General features: G+C 42.9%; 1 protein-coding gene across 2 annotated transcripts in view; it reads left to right on the top strand.

Moving 5' to 3' along the window:
- NPR3 (natriuretic peptide receptor 3) overlaps positions 1–19,199 on the top strand; it is a 47,327-nt gene that overhangs the window by 2,561 nt on the left and 25,567 nt on the right. For both annotated transcript variants that reach the window (XM_068667269.1, XM_068667268.1), the window contains exons 2-3: positions 3,642–3,764; positions 8,527–8,693. In XM_068667269.1, coding sequence (XP_068523370.1) covers positions 3,642–3,764; positions 8,527–8,693 — 290 coding nt within the window. The remainder of the gene's footprint in view (positions 1–3,641; positions 3,765–8,526; positions 8,694–19,199) is intronic.

The raw sequence follows: 19,199 nt of genomic DNA, 5'->3' as shown, positions 1-19,199 counted from the left end.
ACTGATAGCTAAGGGCAACCCCCACTGTTCAGACCATGCTGACAGCCAAGGAAGAGAGGCTTGATTTCAGCCCAGGCTCAAATGCTTTGTTGAGCTGGGACCTTTGGTCTTGCCTTGTTCTGTGACTTGCAAACGAGTGAATAAAAGCAGCCTTCTGTGCCCAGTGGGGTCCCTTCACTCCGTCTCACCTCCTAATTTGTCCTCTGGTTCATGCTGCTACTGCAAAATGCAGCAAGTGAGGCCCTTCTGCCTCCAATGCTGTGTTTCTGGCTTTAAAGACTGACTGCACAGCTTGCCTTGCAGGGTCTGAGGGGTGGTCCTGCTGTTTACAACATCTTGCAGGCTGTCAAAATATTTTAAATGTCGTCTATCATGTGAAGAACACACGATGTGCCTTTGCTTACCAGATTAGGGCTTCGTTTCTTCTTGGGATTCTTAGGAAGGTGTCCCATGGGGCAGCAGGGCTGGTAAATAAGGTGACACTGTCCAAAGCACTTCATTTTTGTTTGCTTGGTTTTCTCAGCAGCTTTTAAGGGCTCCTGCCCTGCGCCCTTTCCATTTTCACTGCTGCTGGGGGTTGCACCTGAATGACGGGGATTTCTTGACCCGCCCTGAGTAAGAACAAGCTTTAGAATGGATATGGGCTATTTGCTCAAGACCCTTCCAGGGCTGAGAAAGAAGTTGCACCATCAGTGGGCCCGTGGGGGCCCAGGCTCTGTGCCTTATTCCCAGGGCAGAGGCTGGCCCCGTGGGTTAGGTTGTGTCAGGCTGGGGGATTGCATTGGGTTTTTGGGGTGCCAACAGGCAGGGGCACACCCAGCCACCCACTGTGTTTGCCAGCAGGTGCCTGTCCAGGCCCTGGAATGAGTTCAGATGTCTCAGAGTCATAACAAAATCATGAGGAAAAATACGATGATAAAAGTTAACTGCTTGTCTTTACTGAATATCATTAGTAGCTCAAACTCACTTGCCGGCTCGGTCCCCCATGCTGTAGACTTGATGCTGTAGGCTCAGGTTAGCCACAATGGCCACAAACCCAGCACTGTGCTGAAACATGTTCTGCACGAGCATAGTCCGAGGTACTCACTTTGCTAAGAACTTACTCCTCTAACTGGAATTAAACTAAGTATTTGCAGGGTGAGTCAATAAATGCAGAATATTAGTATTAAAATGACCGTGTTCTGTGTGTATGGTGCTGGAGGGAGACCACTTTATATCTGTGTGTATACAATAGTAAGGCATAGATGCTGATTAAATAAACGTTAATTTAGATATCTGAAAGATTGTGAGAGACTTGCCCTTAGCTTATTTGCTTAAAAATCTTGAAATATGTAATCTTTGCTCTCCTGCTGGGTTAAAAACCACATCCAGATAGTTAATATTACTTCCCTTACATTCCTTTAGAGGCTTACAAAATATGACTTAACATATTTTAAAATAGTTTTTTTCCCCCACTCTTTCTTATTCCATTTGCTCAAGATCTTTTACTGGTGCTGTGGGAGTCTCTTTGATTCCATCTACAGATTACAGTTTTATGATAGATGTGAATTATAAAGGCAAAGTCAAGGGGGAGTTGGGAGGGCAGCAAGGAAACATTTCAGAAGGAAATCTCTCACCTATACTGAAATTAGGAACAGCGAGACAAATTCATTCCTGATGTGTGTCTGGAAAAGATTTGATCCAAATTTTATTGTAAGAAATTCTTTCTTCTTTTCCTCCATGCTAATACACCTCACAATAGTCATGAAATATGCTTTGCTCTGCTGCTCTGGAAATTGTTACGTTGCTCTGCTGTAATCAGTAGGACAGAGCTGTGCATGGTATCACTCTCCTGGAGCATGGGGATGTACCGAACGTGATTCAGCCCTGTGGTGCATCTGGAATTTTACGCCTGTCATGGCACCCAGTCAGAAAAGCGATGGGAGAAGATTCATTGTCTGAGAAGAAAGGCCAAACGGGCCAAATTTTCATTTCTTATAATAGCAAACACTTCTAACCAGAAAAGCTGAATGTGGTTTTGATTCAGTTTTATTGTTGGGGTGAAAACATTTGCATTCGTTATTGTAGTTTTTGAGCCCTGCTATGCGTGACGGCATTCTTGGAAATGTGCATGCCGTTGGTTTCAGATCATCGTCCCAACAAGTTCTCTTATGACCTTGCCTTGGGTATAGCCACAAAGCACGCACTGACACAATACTTTGCAGTATTCTGTTGTCAGTAGCTTCATGCTGATAGTTCTGTGAATGCATATAAAAGTTTATGGCATAACATGCTTAGGGTAGGAGGTGTCTCCCCGTTGCTGAAGACCTCGCCAGAATTTCTGCTTTCTTTTTGCAGGGAGACTGTGTGAGAGGGGTATAGTTTCCCCTTCCCAGCAGGTTGGGGAAGTGATTTCTCAATCAGCATCATTAATCTAATGAAGAAAAACACTTTAGGGGTATGTTGATGTATGAAGAGATTGAGGACAGACCAGCCCGCTGGAGTAGAGGTGGTTGGGCAGTGCTGGGCTGGGTGGAGAGCAGTCCTCTGCTCTATTTTCTCAAGCTCCGGCTGCAAAATCTTTCAGGGTGGGACACAGTGAATTTAGCTTGAATGCTCAGGTGCTGGGCAGGGTTGCCTAAAGGTCTTCTTACCCCTGAAGATCACTGGCAGCCCTTTGGGCACCTGATAACACTACGTAAGGTTGTGACTGAATCGTCTCCATGCCCATCTCTGTTCCTTCCAGGCAGAAAGGGAGCTGGGGACTGGTGGTGACATCCAAGAGGTTTGTCACAGCTTTTCTCCCATGGGCTTGTGGCAGTGGGGATCACAGCACCTGCACGGAGCACACCTGTGGGGGCTTGTAGGCACCCTGTTCAGCTTCTGATCTGTCCTAAACGAGGCTCTGTGGTATTTAATCTTGTAACCACATTTAATCTTCACACCCAAAAAGCAACACTCATTTTTCCATTTGTAGCTGGCTGAACATTGTGTCCTATCAAAGGTGGTTGCAAAGGCTCATTATATAGTTGTTGGAGATAGTTGTGTCCTGGACAGATTTGTACCATTGTCCCTAGAAGCTGTCTTGGGATGAATCAGCTGCAGTGAATCTTGCAGCGAATCAGCTGCAGAGATGCTGCTATATGGTAACTGTAGAGAGGCAATGAATTCTATACTGGATACCCAAATTTTGTGTAGCTGAAGTGTAGGTAAGATGAATCTACCCCAAATATTTCAATAGAATGGAAATCGAAATGGTAATATCCCTGTATCATCTCAATTCTCCACCTTCAGATCATCCTATGCACCACTTGAAGTATAACTGTGGTTTGTGGTAGCAATCAGTTCTACCAATACATGAAGTTGAGGAAACTTGAGGCTAGAACTTAACGCATGTTGCAGGAGTAAGGAAAAAAAGATCACGTATAGGCTCTGTAATTATATTCAGAGGAGACAGGAGTAAAAAGTCAATCCGTGTTTGGTACCTGTCTTCTGTGAGCGGTTTGGGAAATCAGCTTTCGTTGTTGTTTGCGCTGTCACATTTGTTGCAACATTGGGAGGACAGCTCGGGTCATTGTCTTTGGCAGCATTCATGCTTAACAATCTGTTCCATAAAGTTCTTGAACTGTTCCTTATCTGTGTTTTCCATTTTCTTCCACCAGTTGTAATCATGTGTGCCAGCGGTGACACAATCAGGAACATCATGTTGGCTGCTCATCGGCATGGAATGACCAATGGGGACTACGCTTTCTTCAATATTGAACTCTTCAACAGCTCGTCATATGGTAATGTTTTTCCTGCCCAAGTATGTTGCAAAGTCTTCTGTAAACCCAGTAATATTTTTAGATTTCTTAGTCTCAAAATACGCTGTTCTGAATTCCAGAATACACCGCTGTCTCCCCATCATTGCGATTACCTTCCACTTAGGTTATGACACTGCGGGAAATAAAAGGGACCCGGCAGCTCTTGTTGCCACTGAGTGGATCATGGGATACCAAATAATGGTTTTAAACTAAAGTGGGTAGATTTAGCTTAGACATTAGGAGGAAATTCTTCACTCAGAGGGTGGTGAGGCCCTGTCCCAGGCTGCCCAGAGGAGCCGTGGCTGCCCCATCTCTGGCAGTGCTCAAGGCCAGGCTGGATGGGGCTTTGGACAAACTGGGCTGGTGGGAGGTGTCCCTGCCCATGGCAGGGGGTTGGAACTGGGTGGTCTTTAAGGTCCCTTTCATCCCAAACCTAAGAAATCCACTATAGGTGTTAGTTACTTGTAGGGGGAGCAGCACTGGACAGGCATGTTAGCATCCCAGCATTGGCACCCCATGCTGCAGCGTGTGCGCGCTCAGCTCCAGCCTGGTGACCACCAGATCTCAGAGCAGGGGCACTCCTGGCTGTGGTCCTGGTGGGCTGTGGTCCATGAGCCACCTGAGAGGAGGCAGGAGCTGTGGGCAGCTGCAAGGCCTGGGTCTCCAGAAGTCACCAAATGAACCAGTCAAGCTTGTGAACTTCAGCTTTTGATTGCAAACTGTATATGCAAAACTGTCCAGCACTGTTCTATTTAAGGGAAAGCACAGACAGTCCAAATGTACTAGATTAGGGTTTATTGAGTGGCTGATTTCACCCCAAGTAAATACGGTAAGATTTGTCAAGTTAAAACCTAACTTAAAAATGTAAGTTGAATACGTTTGCTTTTTGAAATATACCTATGTTTAGTTACATCTGATGCTGTGGCAGTTCATGGTAGGGGCTAAACCTACTCTCAGCTGGTATAGCTGTCTCAGTTAAATTGAAGGTGAAGCAGTGGGTTTACTGACAGAGTTTTACAGACTGAAGCTGGGAGAAATCCTGCCTGGGAACTAGGTTTAGCTGAAGTTGCCAAAGTAGATTTTGAATGGAGCAGCCTCTTTTGCAGGTGCATAAAAAGTAGTTACCCCCACAGCAGGCTGCCTTAACTAACCCAGTACGATAACAAATTATTTTCAAATTGAAAACCAAGTGGGAGTTGAGAAAGAAGGAAAATTTTTCTTTCAAGCCTCAAAAAGCTGATGAACAAAAATGACTGAATTCACAAAAGGATGATGTATTTTGTTTAATGAATCAGTTAATTGCAAGTTAAATTCTTTTACATAAACTGTTATCCATCTACCACCTCTGAGATTATTTTACAATAAACAGTGCTGTTTGTTGAAAAGCTCTATAATGAGCACATGTAACTGTTTAAATTCAAAGATACAGATAGGTACAGAAGTAAAGATACCCATACATGTGTCTAAGTTAGCTGAAGAAGTGCCAAGTTCTTCCAGCTAATAAGGAAATTACTTAAATAACTGAAAGATAAAACTGCAGAGCACAATCAAAGCCAATGGCTCAAATCAAGGTTTTCTGTTTGCTGACTGAAATTCAGTGTGACTTCATCCCCGGTAGCATAAGTGAAGCCATTTGGTGTTGCAGCCCTAATCGGGACCACGCAAAAAGCTGAATCCATATCGGCAGTCACATAACTCTGAAGTTTCAGCCCATTCATAGACCATGGGAGCTTTGCAGACATGATTTTACTTGTGCCTAGAAATCACTGATCAAATAACCCCTCTGGCTGCCGTTGGTGCTTTGTTACCACTGCACTGCTGCTGCATTTCTTCTCACAGAGTAAAAATGCATCAAAAGTGATTCATCTGGCCCCAAGTACAAGTCTGCTCGTGAGGTGGGCACCCTTTGGGGTCACAAGAGAGAATTAGGCACCCCCAAACAGTGATTCACCTCATCCTTAGGTGTCTGAAATGGCCCAGGTGAATTATTCCCTAAAACTGATGGTTTTCTTGCCTTGGCTGAAGTGAGCAGGGTCGGTGGCTGGGCTGCAGAGAAGGGGAAACACAGAAGCTGGCTGGGACAGGTGATTCCTATAGTCCTCTTTGAGCAGGTGATGCTCCTGTAAGACCAGGAGATAGGCTGCTACATTTATGTGAAGGCTTTTGCATTTCAGAACAGTGCTTGCTAGGAGGCAGCATTTCAAGCCCCCAGATCAGCATCCTGCCCCCAGGGAACCCTGGCAGTGTGGCCAGTGCAGTTGCATGGGGGTCTCAGCATGATCCTGCTTTGTATGGCAGGTAGCGCAGCCTGCCTGTAGCTTTTCCAAGAGATAAATGACAACTGTCTGCCTCCTGTCTGTGTTGTTAGAAAGTGCATTTTCCTGATGTTTATAAGTAGCAATTCTTTTAAAACAATTTTTCTGTTCTGTGCTTTTTTTTGTGGATGTTTCCCACGAGGATCAAAATGACTGTTAGAAACTGACTTCTGTGCAGGTGGTCATCACATGTGGAAAGCAAACATAAAAGAGAAATGCAGAGAAATTCCACCTAAATTCCTTGTTCAGAGTGCTGGGAGATACAAGAATTATAAGAGGCACAAAAACTAAAAGTGGCTGTGATAGACAAATTGGCACTTTCCCTTCAAGTTCAGATGACCGTATTGCAGTTTGTTGTTGCCCTCTGTTCTGAATATTTTTAATTTTTCAGAAGAGTAGACATATTAAATGCCAAGGCAGCAATAATTGCAGAAAAGTGCTGTGGCAAGACTACATCCCACAAAATAATCCATGAAGGAATTTAAATATGGAAATTATTCTAGGAACTCTGTTATGCAAGTGTAGCTTCCCTGTTCCCTGTCAGTATTTTTAAAAATAAATATGTATAATGTCTAGGACAGAAACTTACTCAAATTCCACCAGCACTATCTTTTTTTTTCTTTTGTAATCCCACTCTTTTTAGCCATCTGCTCCTGTAAATGCAAGACATAGCAAACTCCTCCATGTAACAATCGCTGCAGTACATCTTAAATGCTGTACCTCTGAAAAGCAGGTATGCAGCTGGGCTGAGGCTTTTCAGCTTCAAGACTCCAGTAGAGCTTTTCTGTATCTTCCCATTGTTATTTATTTATTTATTTATTTATTTATTTATTTATTTATTTCTCTAAAAAGGACAGAGTGCAGGCATGGAACAATAGCAGACATTGCTACCTCTGAGGGCAAAATCATGCTGCACGATGCTACTTGCTGTCTGGTGTTTCCACCAAGCCTGATGAATGGATTCCTGGTATAACTGATTTTAACCAGCTAAACTTCGGGTTTGGAAATATATCTCTAAACCAAGGCAGACCAATCTAGACCTTCCTGTGCCTCCTTCCTTGTGTTGAGGGTACCGGGAGCTGATATCAACAAGAGGAAAGACTTGCTCTTCTGAGAAGTACAGGTCCTTCAATGCTTCCTCTGTACTCTCTGAGGAAGGAGAGCAATTTTTCAATTGACTATTTTTTTTCTTTAAAAAAAAATAATAAAAGAGGAGGACCTGGAGAGTCTTGTTCATGCATTTGCTCTTCCACAGGCACCCAGTGCAGCCTGTAGTGCTGTGCAAGCAGCACTGAGAGTTTCATGCCTGAACTCTGTTGCCATTAGTATCTTTGCTTCCAAAGCAGTCACTTTTCTTGGTCCAAACAGCACCATGGTCCTCTAACCATGCAGAGCAAACATATCCACTGTCATTTCAGGGTCCTGTGTGCCTTCCAGTCACACGTGGGAGCTTGGTATTAGTTTTTGTCATGGCTCATTTAGCCATGGCGGGGAGTTCCTTGCTGTTCCAAAAATAAAGTGACTATCTAGCTTTTAATTATTTGTTGGTATTTAAAAGCACATTGCTTAGGGCTATTGTTGTTCTCTGTAGGTCTCTCTTATTTATTGTTTATGGAAAATAGCACAAAATCTGATCTAGGGTAACCTTTCCATTGATGTCCTGAAGCTATGTATCAGGATCTCAGGACCTGCTAGCGTCAGTGCCTGTTAGGCAGAAGGATTTCTCTGTTAACTAACAGCCTGTCCGCTGTCCTGCTTCTTAAATTCTGATTACTTTACTGGTGGTCTGAGTTAAATCATGCCCCTTCTGTGACACAAACCATGTAAATACAGCATAGGTGCAGAATCCCATTTATTTGTAAGTGTTTCTTTTCCATTAAGAGCAGGGCTGGTCTGGCAGCCACTGCACACATGGTTTTCTCCTCGACCGCAGTGGGAGAGCTGTGGGAGAAGTAGCTACACCATCTGCCTCCCATTCAGGGTGATGATCATACTATTGACTTTACTGGTGCCTTTCTGACTGCCCAGGACCGAAGAGTGCTGCCAATGGGATGATATGAAATAAAAACTCTGTGGTCAGGTCCTCCCTCACTTGTTGTAACTTAAATATCTGTGTGTTCAGGATCTGGCTTGTTTTTTCGCTCTGAGATGTCTTCTCATGCTTAGACTTCAGCCCACCCTTTAAAAATAAGCAAGCACAGCATGGGAGTAAAGTTGTCTTTCTGTTTGCACATTTACTTCCCACCAGCTGTTCCTCACTGCCTGGTTTCCGTCTCTTTCTGGAGCAGGTTCTGTTCTCCCTCGTACTGTGCCATCTCCTCACAGTGCAGGAGAGGGGACTTTTGGGTTGAAAAAGGAAGGTGGTGCTGTAGTGGCACCTAATTTGGAGTTCGAAATAAGCTTTTTTTTTTTTTTTTTTTTTCACTTAGGAAATGGCTCTTGGAGGAGAGGAGACAAACATGACCTTGAAGCAAAGAAGGCATACTCATACCTCCAAACCATCACTCTGCTGAGGACCGTGAAGCCTGAGTTTGAGAAATTTTCCCTGGAGGTGAAAAGTTCTGTTCAGAAGCAAGGTCTGCATGAGGATGATTATGTAAGTATTTAACAACAGGCTCCAGGTATTAACATCTTTTTAAAAAACACTCTCCAAATTAAAGCAAAAGTGAGCCCTCCTCAGGACAGAAACACCCAGGTTCAGTTGTAAAAACCCGCTCTTGTCTATACAATCTGTTTTTTCCTTTTTTTTTTTTTTTTTTGGGGGGGGGGGGGCGTAAAGCAAACAGAAGGTACAAGAGGTATGTTTAGGTCTGTGCACCATCATCCAAGTATTTCCCTGACTGTCAGCCCTTCCCTATGATAGGGAGTAAGCCTTCCAAATACACTAAGAAAGAGAAGGTGCTTGAAGAGAGTTTGATCCATTTTAGCCATAGGATATGAGGGCTGTAATACAAAGAGTTCCATAGGAATAATGACTGTCAGGGGAAGAACTTAAATCTCTCGCAGTCAAGAGCGTGAGACAAAGCTTTCCTTTTTGCCTACAAAGAGAGGAATACTGAACCAGTGAAGACAAGAAATTTTGGCTTCATAGACTAAGGCAGTATATTATGTTGTTTTTCAAGCAAATTCAGGTGTTGCAGTGAAATAGACCACGAAATAAGATGCTCCAGCAAGGCTAAATTGGCTTGAAAGATATCACCTTAGCTGAAAGAAAAAAAAAGAAAAGAAAAGTGAGTCATTCGGAGCATCTCCTTTAATTTCCTAAAGAAAGATTTGGGGAAATTTATGCCCTAAACTCAAGAAAGCAACCCAAACCTCTCATTTGATTGCTCCCACTTAGGCACTTACCTCAGCTCCTTACTTTAAGCTTTGTGTCCACCACATGGAGGTATCATCTTCTAGTTCAAAGCAAAAACATGGCTATATTTTATTTAAATATTCTAATTAGAGTGTAATGCTGAGTCATGTTGGTGGCTTGTATTTTTATTCTGGAGCTTTCAGAGTGTAGGAAAATAGTCTTGTTGACATTCTTTGCCTTGAGTTGAAAGAGAAACTCTAACTGGCACAGTCAAGGTGCTGCTCTCTGAAGAACCTGCTAAATGAGTTTTGAACAAGGCATGGGACTAATTTGTGTTGTTCTACCCTTTCCCTCTATGTGCCCTTTTGCCGATATCACTTAACAAGACATGTACCTTGAAAAACTACTGCCTTTTCTTGGTTCTTGGCTGGGGAGAAGTGCAAATATGAGTAGCAAAGATCCAGTCACGCCCAGAGAGTTTCAGTCTTAGAGTTTTGAGGGATTTTTAGTCCAGGCAATGTGATGTTTTCACAGATGAGAGAAGTCTTAACCTGTGGAGAGTTCAGGATGCTTTCTGCCCAGCTCCTGGGTGTTGGTCTGTGTTTGGGAGGACAATGTGGAGCAGGGAGTGGGGAAGATTTGCTGTCCTTAAGCATGGGGACCCACTGCAAACCATACACCAGTTTAGCATAGATAAGGACACTGGACAAATATAAACACTGTTATGGTCAAGCAGAAGTACATCCATGAGAAAGTAAATCCCCCAGTGCCACTGGGTGGAGATTCTTCAGGCGTTTTTTTTTTTTTTGTTTGTTTGTTTGTTTGTTTTTTGAGGATACTTCTTGAATGCCCATGTACTTGCTGCCAGAAGTCCTTTTTCCTCAGTTCATGGTTCCTTTTGCAATCAGATGACTGTGCTGGTGGTGCTCTTGGCTGTCCCAGGGCAGCTGCCGGGGAGCCTTGCTCCCTACTGCCTCATTCTCAGCCTTTTTCTGTCTGGCTCTGTGGGCTGCCTGCCCGTATATCCTCTTCCTACCTGGAATCCAGAGCCTTTTGCATTGTTCCAAGCACTCCAGTGCTCTTCACCCTTTGCCAGGGCCAGGCAGTGGCATGGGGCTACTGCCGCTGACTCTTCTTTTCTTCCTGCTCTTCCCATCCCATCTGGCTTTCTGTACACATTCCAACCCATTCTGACTGGGGCAAAAGGAGGACTCATGATCTATCTATCTGCAGTTTCTTCTTGTCTGAAATAGCAGTTCTTGACTTGCCAGAAGCTCACGGGGTAGGTTGTAGGTATCTGGGGCCCCCATGTAGGAGCTTCATATCTTGGCTAGAAGGAAAAGAGGTTTGGTTTCAAGCACAGAATGTCCTAATATTATATGGATACTTAATGTGTATAGACCTCAGCAGATCCTCCCATACTTGCTTTTTTCAGAGCTTCGCAACATAGAGGGAAAATAAAACTTGTTTAAGAGGGCTAGACTTGGGCTGGGTGTAGTGAAAACATTAGGTGTGATACTTTATTAACAGTATGTGAATTTTATCAGACTTTGGAACTTCGGATGCAAAAGCATTTATGATGAATTTTGCATTTCCCCAGTATGGTCAGTGAGAAGGAGATGGTTCTTATTCCCTTAACCGATTGTCTTACTGCCATGTTGAGAAGACAAACATTTCAGTGAAGTCTTCACGCTTAAGAAAAAAAACTGATGGGGGGAAATAAAAAGCCAAACTGAGGACTAGTTCCTTCCTCTCAGAAAGATATGTGAATAGTGGACACCTCGTTAACAGTACTTGTTCTGGCAGCATGGGAGGAAAGTGGCAATATTAGCCTCAAAGCATGCTGTCCAGGGCTGTTTTCTCCAAGGGAAACTCACTGGGGAGAGGTCATTCAGCTGAGTGGGCTGGGAAGTGACAGAGACAGATTTTCTCTGCTGGATTCTGCTCCTAAAAACAAAACCTATGGGGAAAGACAGTCTGTGGTACAGTCTATCTCAAGTCCTATCAGCGGGTGTTGAAATATAATCCTCATCCTTTTCTGCAAGCTGTATCCCAAGAGAACAAATTCAGACAAATCTGGATTTGAAGCATTTAGCATTTCTGCTTCTCTGTGTGGATTTTTGCAGTGTTATGGGAAAATGGGGCCCTGGGTCTATGGCCTAAATTATCTCACAGTGACCCTAGCTCAAACAAGAGTAGTTAGCGCTGCCATTTTGTCCTGGCTTCTTGCCAGCATTAATCCTAAAGGCATTATTATCTACCAAAAAAGAATATCATAAAAATGGAAAATAACCAGATGACAGAAAGAAAGATAAGGGAGACAGAAAGGGCAAAGTCCTAAAACAGCAGCTGTCAAATTGCCGGACTGGAGAACACATGTGGCCCTTGGAGGACTATCAGGTCAAAGACTGCTGGTCATCCTCATCTCCAGCTGTGAAATCACACAGGAAGAAGTGGAAAAAAAAAAAAGTCAGGAAATGTATTCTGGATACATCTTTCCCATGTCAGAAATTGCTGTAATTTTTTGCAGGGATGTTACACTCTGATGACGGGGAAGGTAGAATAACGTGTACCTTGTAAGTGAGCAGGAAAGTGTGGAAAAAGCAATTTCTCTGACTTGCCAAGAAATCTCTGTTGTGAAGTAAAAAGCTTCATTAAGCCTTCTAGCTAAACAGCAGTGAAATTTAAGAGATGCAGAGAGTGTCTGAGCAGACATCTTACTTGTATTTAGGTAGGCGACTAAAAACGTTGATGTTCGCTGTCTGCAACATCCCATTGCATGATTTTTTTCAACAATCATCATGTTGTTCCTTAGAAAGCCTGACCGTTTTATTTACTTTTTGGAGTCTGTCTTCTCTGATAAAATAGCTAAAGGTAGATATTTTTTTCCAAAAACCCATTCAGATTTGGGGTTCTGGCATAGGGACAAAAGGCTTTAACATTGTTACACAAACTGTAACATTTGTTCACTTCTCTAATGCTAACATGTTGCCACGGTATTAACAGCAGCATATCTTGGTCTTTATAATGCAATTGAGACCCTTGGTTTAGTAGCAAAATATGGGACAAATTCCACATGCAGACCTATAACCTAGGTCAGGCAGCAATGGTAATTGCATGCTTTTACTCGACAGAGGAATTTGAAACTGTCTCTGAATTGGTGTGTGTGTAACTCCCAACAGATGCTCTAGTTAAAAATGTTTATGAATAAATAGCGTTTCAGTTAAAGTATATGCATAAGCCATTTTTATTAAATAATGCCGAACACTTAATGAATTGGTGGTAGGCTGCAGTTTGGAAGTTCTTAATGCACCTTCTGTTCTTGGCTCAGGCCTAGGATTCAATAAATGCTTTTTTTTATGTCTAACCCAGTATTCTGAGCTGGGATGATTTTACAGCCGGGGATATTTGCTCTTCTGAGGTTACAGACCACCCATGGCTTGTTTTTTCTTCTCATTTAAAAACTGAAAGTGCAACTAATTAAATATTTCTGCTGTGTTACCTACATGACAGCATTGTTCACTAGGTAAATGCGTGGGTTTTATCCTAGCCACAGTCCTTTTTGCAACACTGAAAATAGGCTGCAGAAGGGAACTAGAGCCCAATTTGCCTGTAAAGTTATCTCAGTGAAAGAATGAGCAGAGAGTCAGAACTACACAGATTAATTAGATGAGCGAGATGCTACTACTTATTAGAAAGGGCAAGTCTGTTATTTTTAATGTTTTCAGCCTTCTGAAATGAGAAATGGTCAGCATCAGAGCAACTGTTCAAGCGCCAACAGCTCACTACAAAAGCTACGTGGGAGGTAGCTGTGCTCATAAAGTTTATCATCTCATCCATTACATCCGTGCCAGACTCTTCCCCGTGTGTATTCCTTACGTCAGCCTTTTAATTAGGATTGTACACCAGCTAAGATAAGGGTTGGGAGAAGCAAGCAATTCAGTCATGGCACTGAGAGAGATGGTAAAAATGTAACGTATTCAACAGTGTATGTCCCACTTGTATTTTTCAGGCATAGCCAGGCAAGATTAATGACAGGCAAGCTTTTGTGTCTATTCTGACTACACCAGAATGGGGAGAGAGTTTGGGGGAGATTTTTTTAAACTCTGCCAGGGAATAATTTGTTCAAATGAATAGACCTATTCAGCTGCTGGAGTGCTTTGCTAATTGTGTTCAAAAGAATAAAAGCAAACCACAAGCTGCTTTCAGCAGCCGGAAAAAAACGGGTTCACATGCCAGCTTATTAACAAGATGAATTCTATTAGTAAAACATATTTAGGATTTTTGAGACCAGCTCATCACCCCATGGAAATAATGAAATGTTCTCCGATTTCCGTAAGAGCAATGTTGATCTCTGGGCTGCTAATTTTTGTGAACATGGCAGATGCATTTTTGGACGAAGTTAATGCTTTCTCAGTGATATGAAAGGCAAGTGTCTACCATGTTGGGGTCTTGGGCAAAACTGCAGCATAATAGCATGTTATTTGCAGTTAACAGATGTCATAAAAGACAGGAAAAGAAAGAAATTATTCTTCTCTTCCAGTGGCTTTCTGTTTAGTTTTTCTAGCCTGTCTAAGCAGATTTTTGAAACTGTTTTAACCATGAACAAGATAATATAAAACCATAGGTATATCTGAAAATAGTAACATCTGAACTCTTTGGGAATGTAAAAGTTTAGAATTGATCTTCGTATATGATGTTGTATATTTTCCATAGCCCCATGTTTTCACTTGGTTTCACAGACATTCACATTCCACTTTACTAAACAGACACACAGACATTTATGGGCAAGGCACTCTTCCTTTGAAGTACTTGCTAGAAATACACCTTATTTTCCAACATTAAAGTGTGAAAAATGACAGAACCACTGAATCACTGTCTTCCAGCAAAGTTTTTATAAACTGTTTTTGTCTGAGGCCTTTGCATGCTATTTGCATTGCCAAAGATCCAAAAGCTAGTATGTCCCATTGAGGTCTTGTTTTTATTTAAATTCATAGGAATTTTGTTACTGATATTAAATGGTCCTCAGGTTTGGCTCTGTTTGAATGAAAGCAGAAAACTGTGCATCTCGTTTTGTGCAAAATGACACTTTAAAAGTGAAAGACCTCTGCTAATTTTTTTTTTTTTAGCTGATATCTTCTTCTACCAGTCCTGTTCCCTGAGTAGCTTGTGAAAATAACATTCAGTTGAAAGCTTCCTTTTTAAATGTAGAGAAAAATCCTGACATAAGTTGAGCATAAAGTGGAAGTTTGAGTGTGCCTGCCCCGTGTCAGGATGCTGTTGGTAGCAAGCAACAGTACAAAAGCTCTGGATGCACAGCTGGTTGCTGTTTTCTTATGGGAGCTACCTGCATTGCTAGCCTCAAGCTACAGTAAAATGTATGGGGTTAAGATTTCAGTGCTTGGTTTTCTTTAGGGACCCTAAGGAAAAGGCAATTCTTCAATGCCAGAGATGTGTGTTCCTGGTTTAAGGGCTATGGGGCAGAAGAGATGCTGCCTCCCCAGAGGCAGATCCCACACTGAGGTCATTCAGGAAAGATTTCTTGTCCTCATTCAAGCTCTTGATGTTGTAAAAGCTAGCCCAAATGACAGCAGGGGAGGTCTGACTTTGTGACATTCAGGTATCAGCCTTCCCAAAAGATTCACTTGGGTGGAAATCAGTAATACCACAAGCTTGTGAGCTCTTGCTACACTGGCAGACTTGTGGCTGAGAACTGGGAGCGTGCAGAACTGGAAGGCAGCACTGAGACCCACTCTGCAGGGCTGCACATCTTTTCACCAGAGAGGAGGATGTGCCAGCCCCCATGTGTGAGTGGAGTCACCCACAGGCAGGCAGTGGAGCTCAGATATGCTCTGCCTGTGTGTAAAAGAAGTGCAGCATACAGCTCTGCCAGCTCAGATTTTTTTTTTTTCCAGTGGATATTTAGCAATTCCTCTAATGTGGAGGGGTTAGTATAGTCAGCCTGTGAGGATGGGCTGTGTGAATAAAGGCAGCGGTGTTCCTGTGTGTAGAAGGAGCCATAGGAATCCACTGGAGGATACTCCCAGCTTTCCTCCTCTCTAGAAGATTTTTTTTTTTTTTGTCAGGAAAAGAAGCCCAAGACAAAATCAAAAGGTTTAGTCCATTCCAAGAAGAGCTAATATATCAAGGCAGAATGAAAAGACAAGGACTGTCTATGTCCTAGAGCAGATGAATAAGAGGGGCATGAGAAAGGGGCGCAGGACAATGGGAGGAGGGTAGGTGAGGAGCTCTGAGTAGCCTTCGCTCAGGCTTTGGGAACAAGGCGACATTCAGTAGGCGGGAGGACATTTACATTTGGTGGGACATGTTTTCACAATGCATCCAGTTAGCCCACCAGACTGCAGACCACAGGATACCTTCAGAAAGCCAAATCTAGCAGTATCTCAGGGACCGGGCAGTTAATAGGGAAACAAGAAGCTAAAAGAGAGTTCTAAGTCTTCTGGAAGGGCCATAAATCTTCAAATATTCAAACTTAACTACCGTGCTGCTGGTGGTGGGTGGTGGGACATGTTCCAGGTGCGTAGCAGGAACATTACTGCCTGCTGACAGGTACACGTACGTGTCTTTGGGGACAGATGCTGTACCTCTCTGTCCTGTGATAGTGGGTTCCTTGCAGATAGGCTGGTGAAGGGATGGTTAATCAGCCAGCTGAACACTTTTCATCAGATATCCGCTATCTGAAAGAAAATAACAAAGGCAAGTCATCTATTTTTAAAATATTTGGAATGGAAACGTGATTAATAGCTGCCTGAGGGTTTGCATTAGTTCCGTGCCACTAAGGTTTACAAGTCAGTATGCCCATTTACCTCAGTATTAAACAAAAGGATCATTTGTCATGGCAACCACAGCTTCAGGTGGGCTCTTCTGGCAAATGATTTACTTCTCACACAGGGGTACCCCAGGTACTCACAGGTCACCCAGCTCCTGGCTTTCAGCTCCTGGGAACTCACTCCCTGGGATGTTCTGCTGGTCAGGCAGGGGAAGGGAGGAGATCAGGCTGCCTCAAAGGAAGGCTTCAGTCATAAATTTCTCTCATGCTAGCACTGCAATTGTAGCCCCAGAGCTTTTAGATGGAAGGGGCAGGGGATTTGAAAGGTTTGGCTGCCTGTGGGTTGGACTTTTTTTTTTTTTTTTTTTTTTTTTTTTGTAAAAACTTGACCATGTCTGCACATAGCAGGGAGCTTGTTACCTGCCCGGGCGAGAGTGATGGGGTCATCTCCACCCATCCTCTTTCACATTCCCTGCTGGTGGGGGTAAGAAGCTGTGCTGGTGCTTATGAATCCTGTTTCTGTGTACCTAGTTTTTGCCCAGTACTGAATAAGGAGCTTAGATGCCTAATCCCAGCTCCAAGGGTACTTTTGAACTAAGCACTACTTTTGGCTGTGCCTAAATGGTCCATGTTTATCCAGCCCTTAAGACTGTTTTTAAAGCAAATCCTGTGCTGGATAGCATTTGCTAACCTGCTGCAAAGCAGAAATGCCATTGTCCTTCCGTAGCTCTGTGAGCAAATGCTTGTGATAACCTTGTGATGCTTTTTATTGGTCAAAGGTTTCACCAGCCCACCCTTATAGTACCTATTCATAAGCTAAAACATAGCACAGGTAAATACAGTTTGAACACACGAGTTTTCACAGCAGTGATTTAGTGATTTTTGCCTTAGTTTTCGCATGAGATCCGACGTGATCTTGGGAGTTTGTTGCATAGAAAATAAAATATTTCCATGATTTTTTTTTTTGTGGTTTGGTGATAAAGTTAGAAATCCAGAACCCAAAACAATTGCACAAAGATAAACATTTAACAAAAAATGTCCTTCCTGTTTGTCCTAGCCCTGCATATATTTAAACCAGTTAGCTTATTTTAGCAAGTGGAACTGATTTTTTCGGATGAGTGACTCTGTCATCCTGAAAACTGAAATATGTTCCTACTTGAAAAACAAGTTCACTTGCTGACATTTAAAACTTTATATCTAATGAAAGTACCAGTGTGGTTTTTTGGTTACTAGATGTTCATCTGCAATTAAAATGTCCCAACTGTTGCATAAAATGCTAACTTAAAACGTAAGCATTCATTCCAACTATAGAACAGGTTATCATCAGACTGCCAATGGGGGCCTTAAAGTCTGTTTAAAACAAGCACGTTTTAATTTCTGTGTGTTCAGCTGAAAAGAATAACTTAATATCTCTCCTGTTTTGCCTCTGTGACTAGAAGTACAACTTCTGAAAATAGTTTTGTAACTCATCACATGAATGACTAAGTAGTTTGTTAGAAGGCAGGAAATCCTAAAAATGGCCGACGTTTATTTTTAATTGACAGCGATACCTTTTATAGTAAAGGTCCCTTCAGTATGTAAGCAGAGGTAATACAATTCTTTGTGCTAGCGATCCTTCATGCTGGTTATTTACGTAGAGAGTTATGAATGTGGTGAGGTGCAGGAACACATTAATACATGCTCTTATTCTGCCTATTGCCTTGATTGGTGGCTTGGAGTCCTTCAAGCTAAATTAAATATGTGAATATTTTGTTTGTAAAGTACATGTAAGGGGAAAATTCCTCCACATATTTATTCTCTAGGTATTTCAATTCTGGTACAAAGCAGCGCTGCTGCTTAGCTGTGGCAATTGCACTCCTTTGAGAGCAGCATTAAAACACAATACAGAAGCCAAAACATGGAGGATTGCTGAAGAAATCAGTGAGCATGTTTGATAGAGTGAGGAATAGAGCCTGTACAGGCTTGCAGGGGGGAAATCTTGCTCCAGAGATGTTCCCCTTGCCTGGACCAGGGCAGTTCTCCCTCACTTCCCTGTGCTTTGGCTGTGCTGTTGGAGGTCTGTAGGGAGTCAGATGTCAGACGGTGGTGTCTGGTCCAAAGTTGGTGCAAATCAGCAACTGTGAGAGCCCCTTTACATGAGCTAATTGTGGGTAAGTCTCTAATCTGCTGAGGTGGAGACTCCAGTATCTGTGTTAAATGGAAGGAGCGGGTTTTGGTTATGTTTGGAAAGCTGCCTGTTGGCAGCAGGCACTAAGGGGTTTAGAGCTGTTTCCTAGATAATCATACAAGAGGGCTGCAAGCAATAAATAAGCAAACAACAGGCAGCTCTCACAAGCAGTGTGGTGGTGGGGCTCCTCCATGCACTTGCTCATCGGCTGTGCTGCGTTGTGTCCAGGCCACTGTTTTACAGCGCGGCTCCCCTGCAGTCTAGCACTGAATAGGTCTCTCCTTCAATTCATGGCTGAAACAAAAGAGCAGCTTGTGGCTGCCCTGGCTGGATGACAGTGAGTAAATCTACCAGTTTTTCAAGAATGGGGTATTAAAAAAAACAACAAGGAAGAGAGCATGAAGAATGGGGAGGAGGTACAAGACCAGCAGAGATGGTTTTGTGGTTTGTTTTCTTTCCCTAGCAAGAAAATAGCCTTCACTGACAAAATCCCTGAACTCCGTGAAATTAGCAGCTTTTTTAAGTAAATCCCAGACACTGGTTGTTAATTACATTTTTTTTTTTTTTATATTATTTCAGCAGATCTTTGAACAAAGGGCTAGCTTCTAGTCTGCATCTGGCTTTGAAGTGGGTGGGAGTTTGTCACTGTATTTGTTGCAGGCAGTATTTCAGTCCTACTGGAGTAGGCGTCCTCTTGTCTAGGTGGAACAAGGGTGACAATGGTTTACCACACCAGGGGTGCACATCAGCTCGGGTACCAGCTGGGTCAGCTGCATGGCTGAAGAGTGCAGGCAGACAAATAAATGCATGACCTTATCCTGAAAGAGAAGGGCTTAGCTTTGGCAGG

Source organism: Anas acuta, chromosome Z, assembly GCF_963932015.1.
Source record: "Anas acuta chromosome Z, bAnaAcu1.1, whole genome shotgun sequence".
Taxonomy (NCBI): Eukaryota; Metazoa; Chordata; class Aves; order Anseriformes; family Anatidae; genus Anas; species Anas acuta.
The sequence above is the reverse complement of the archived record's forward strand: the minus strand, read 5'-3'. Positions and strand labels throughout refer to the sequence as shown.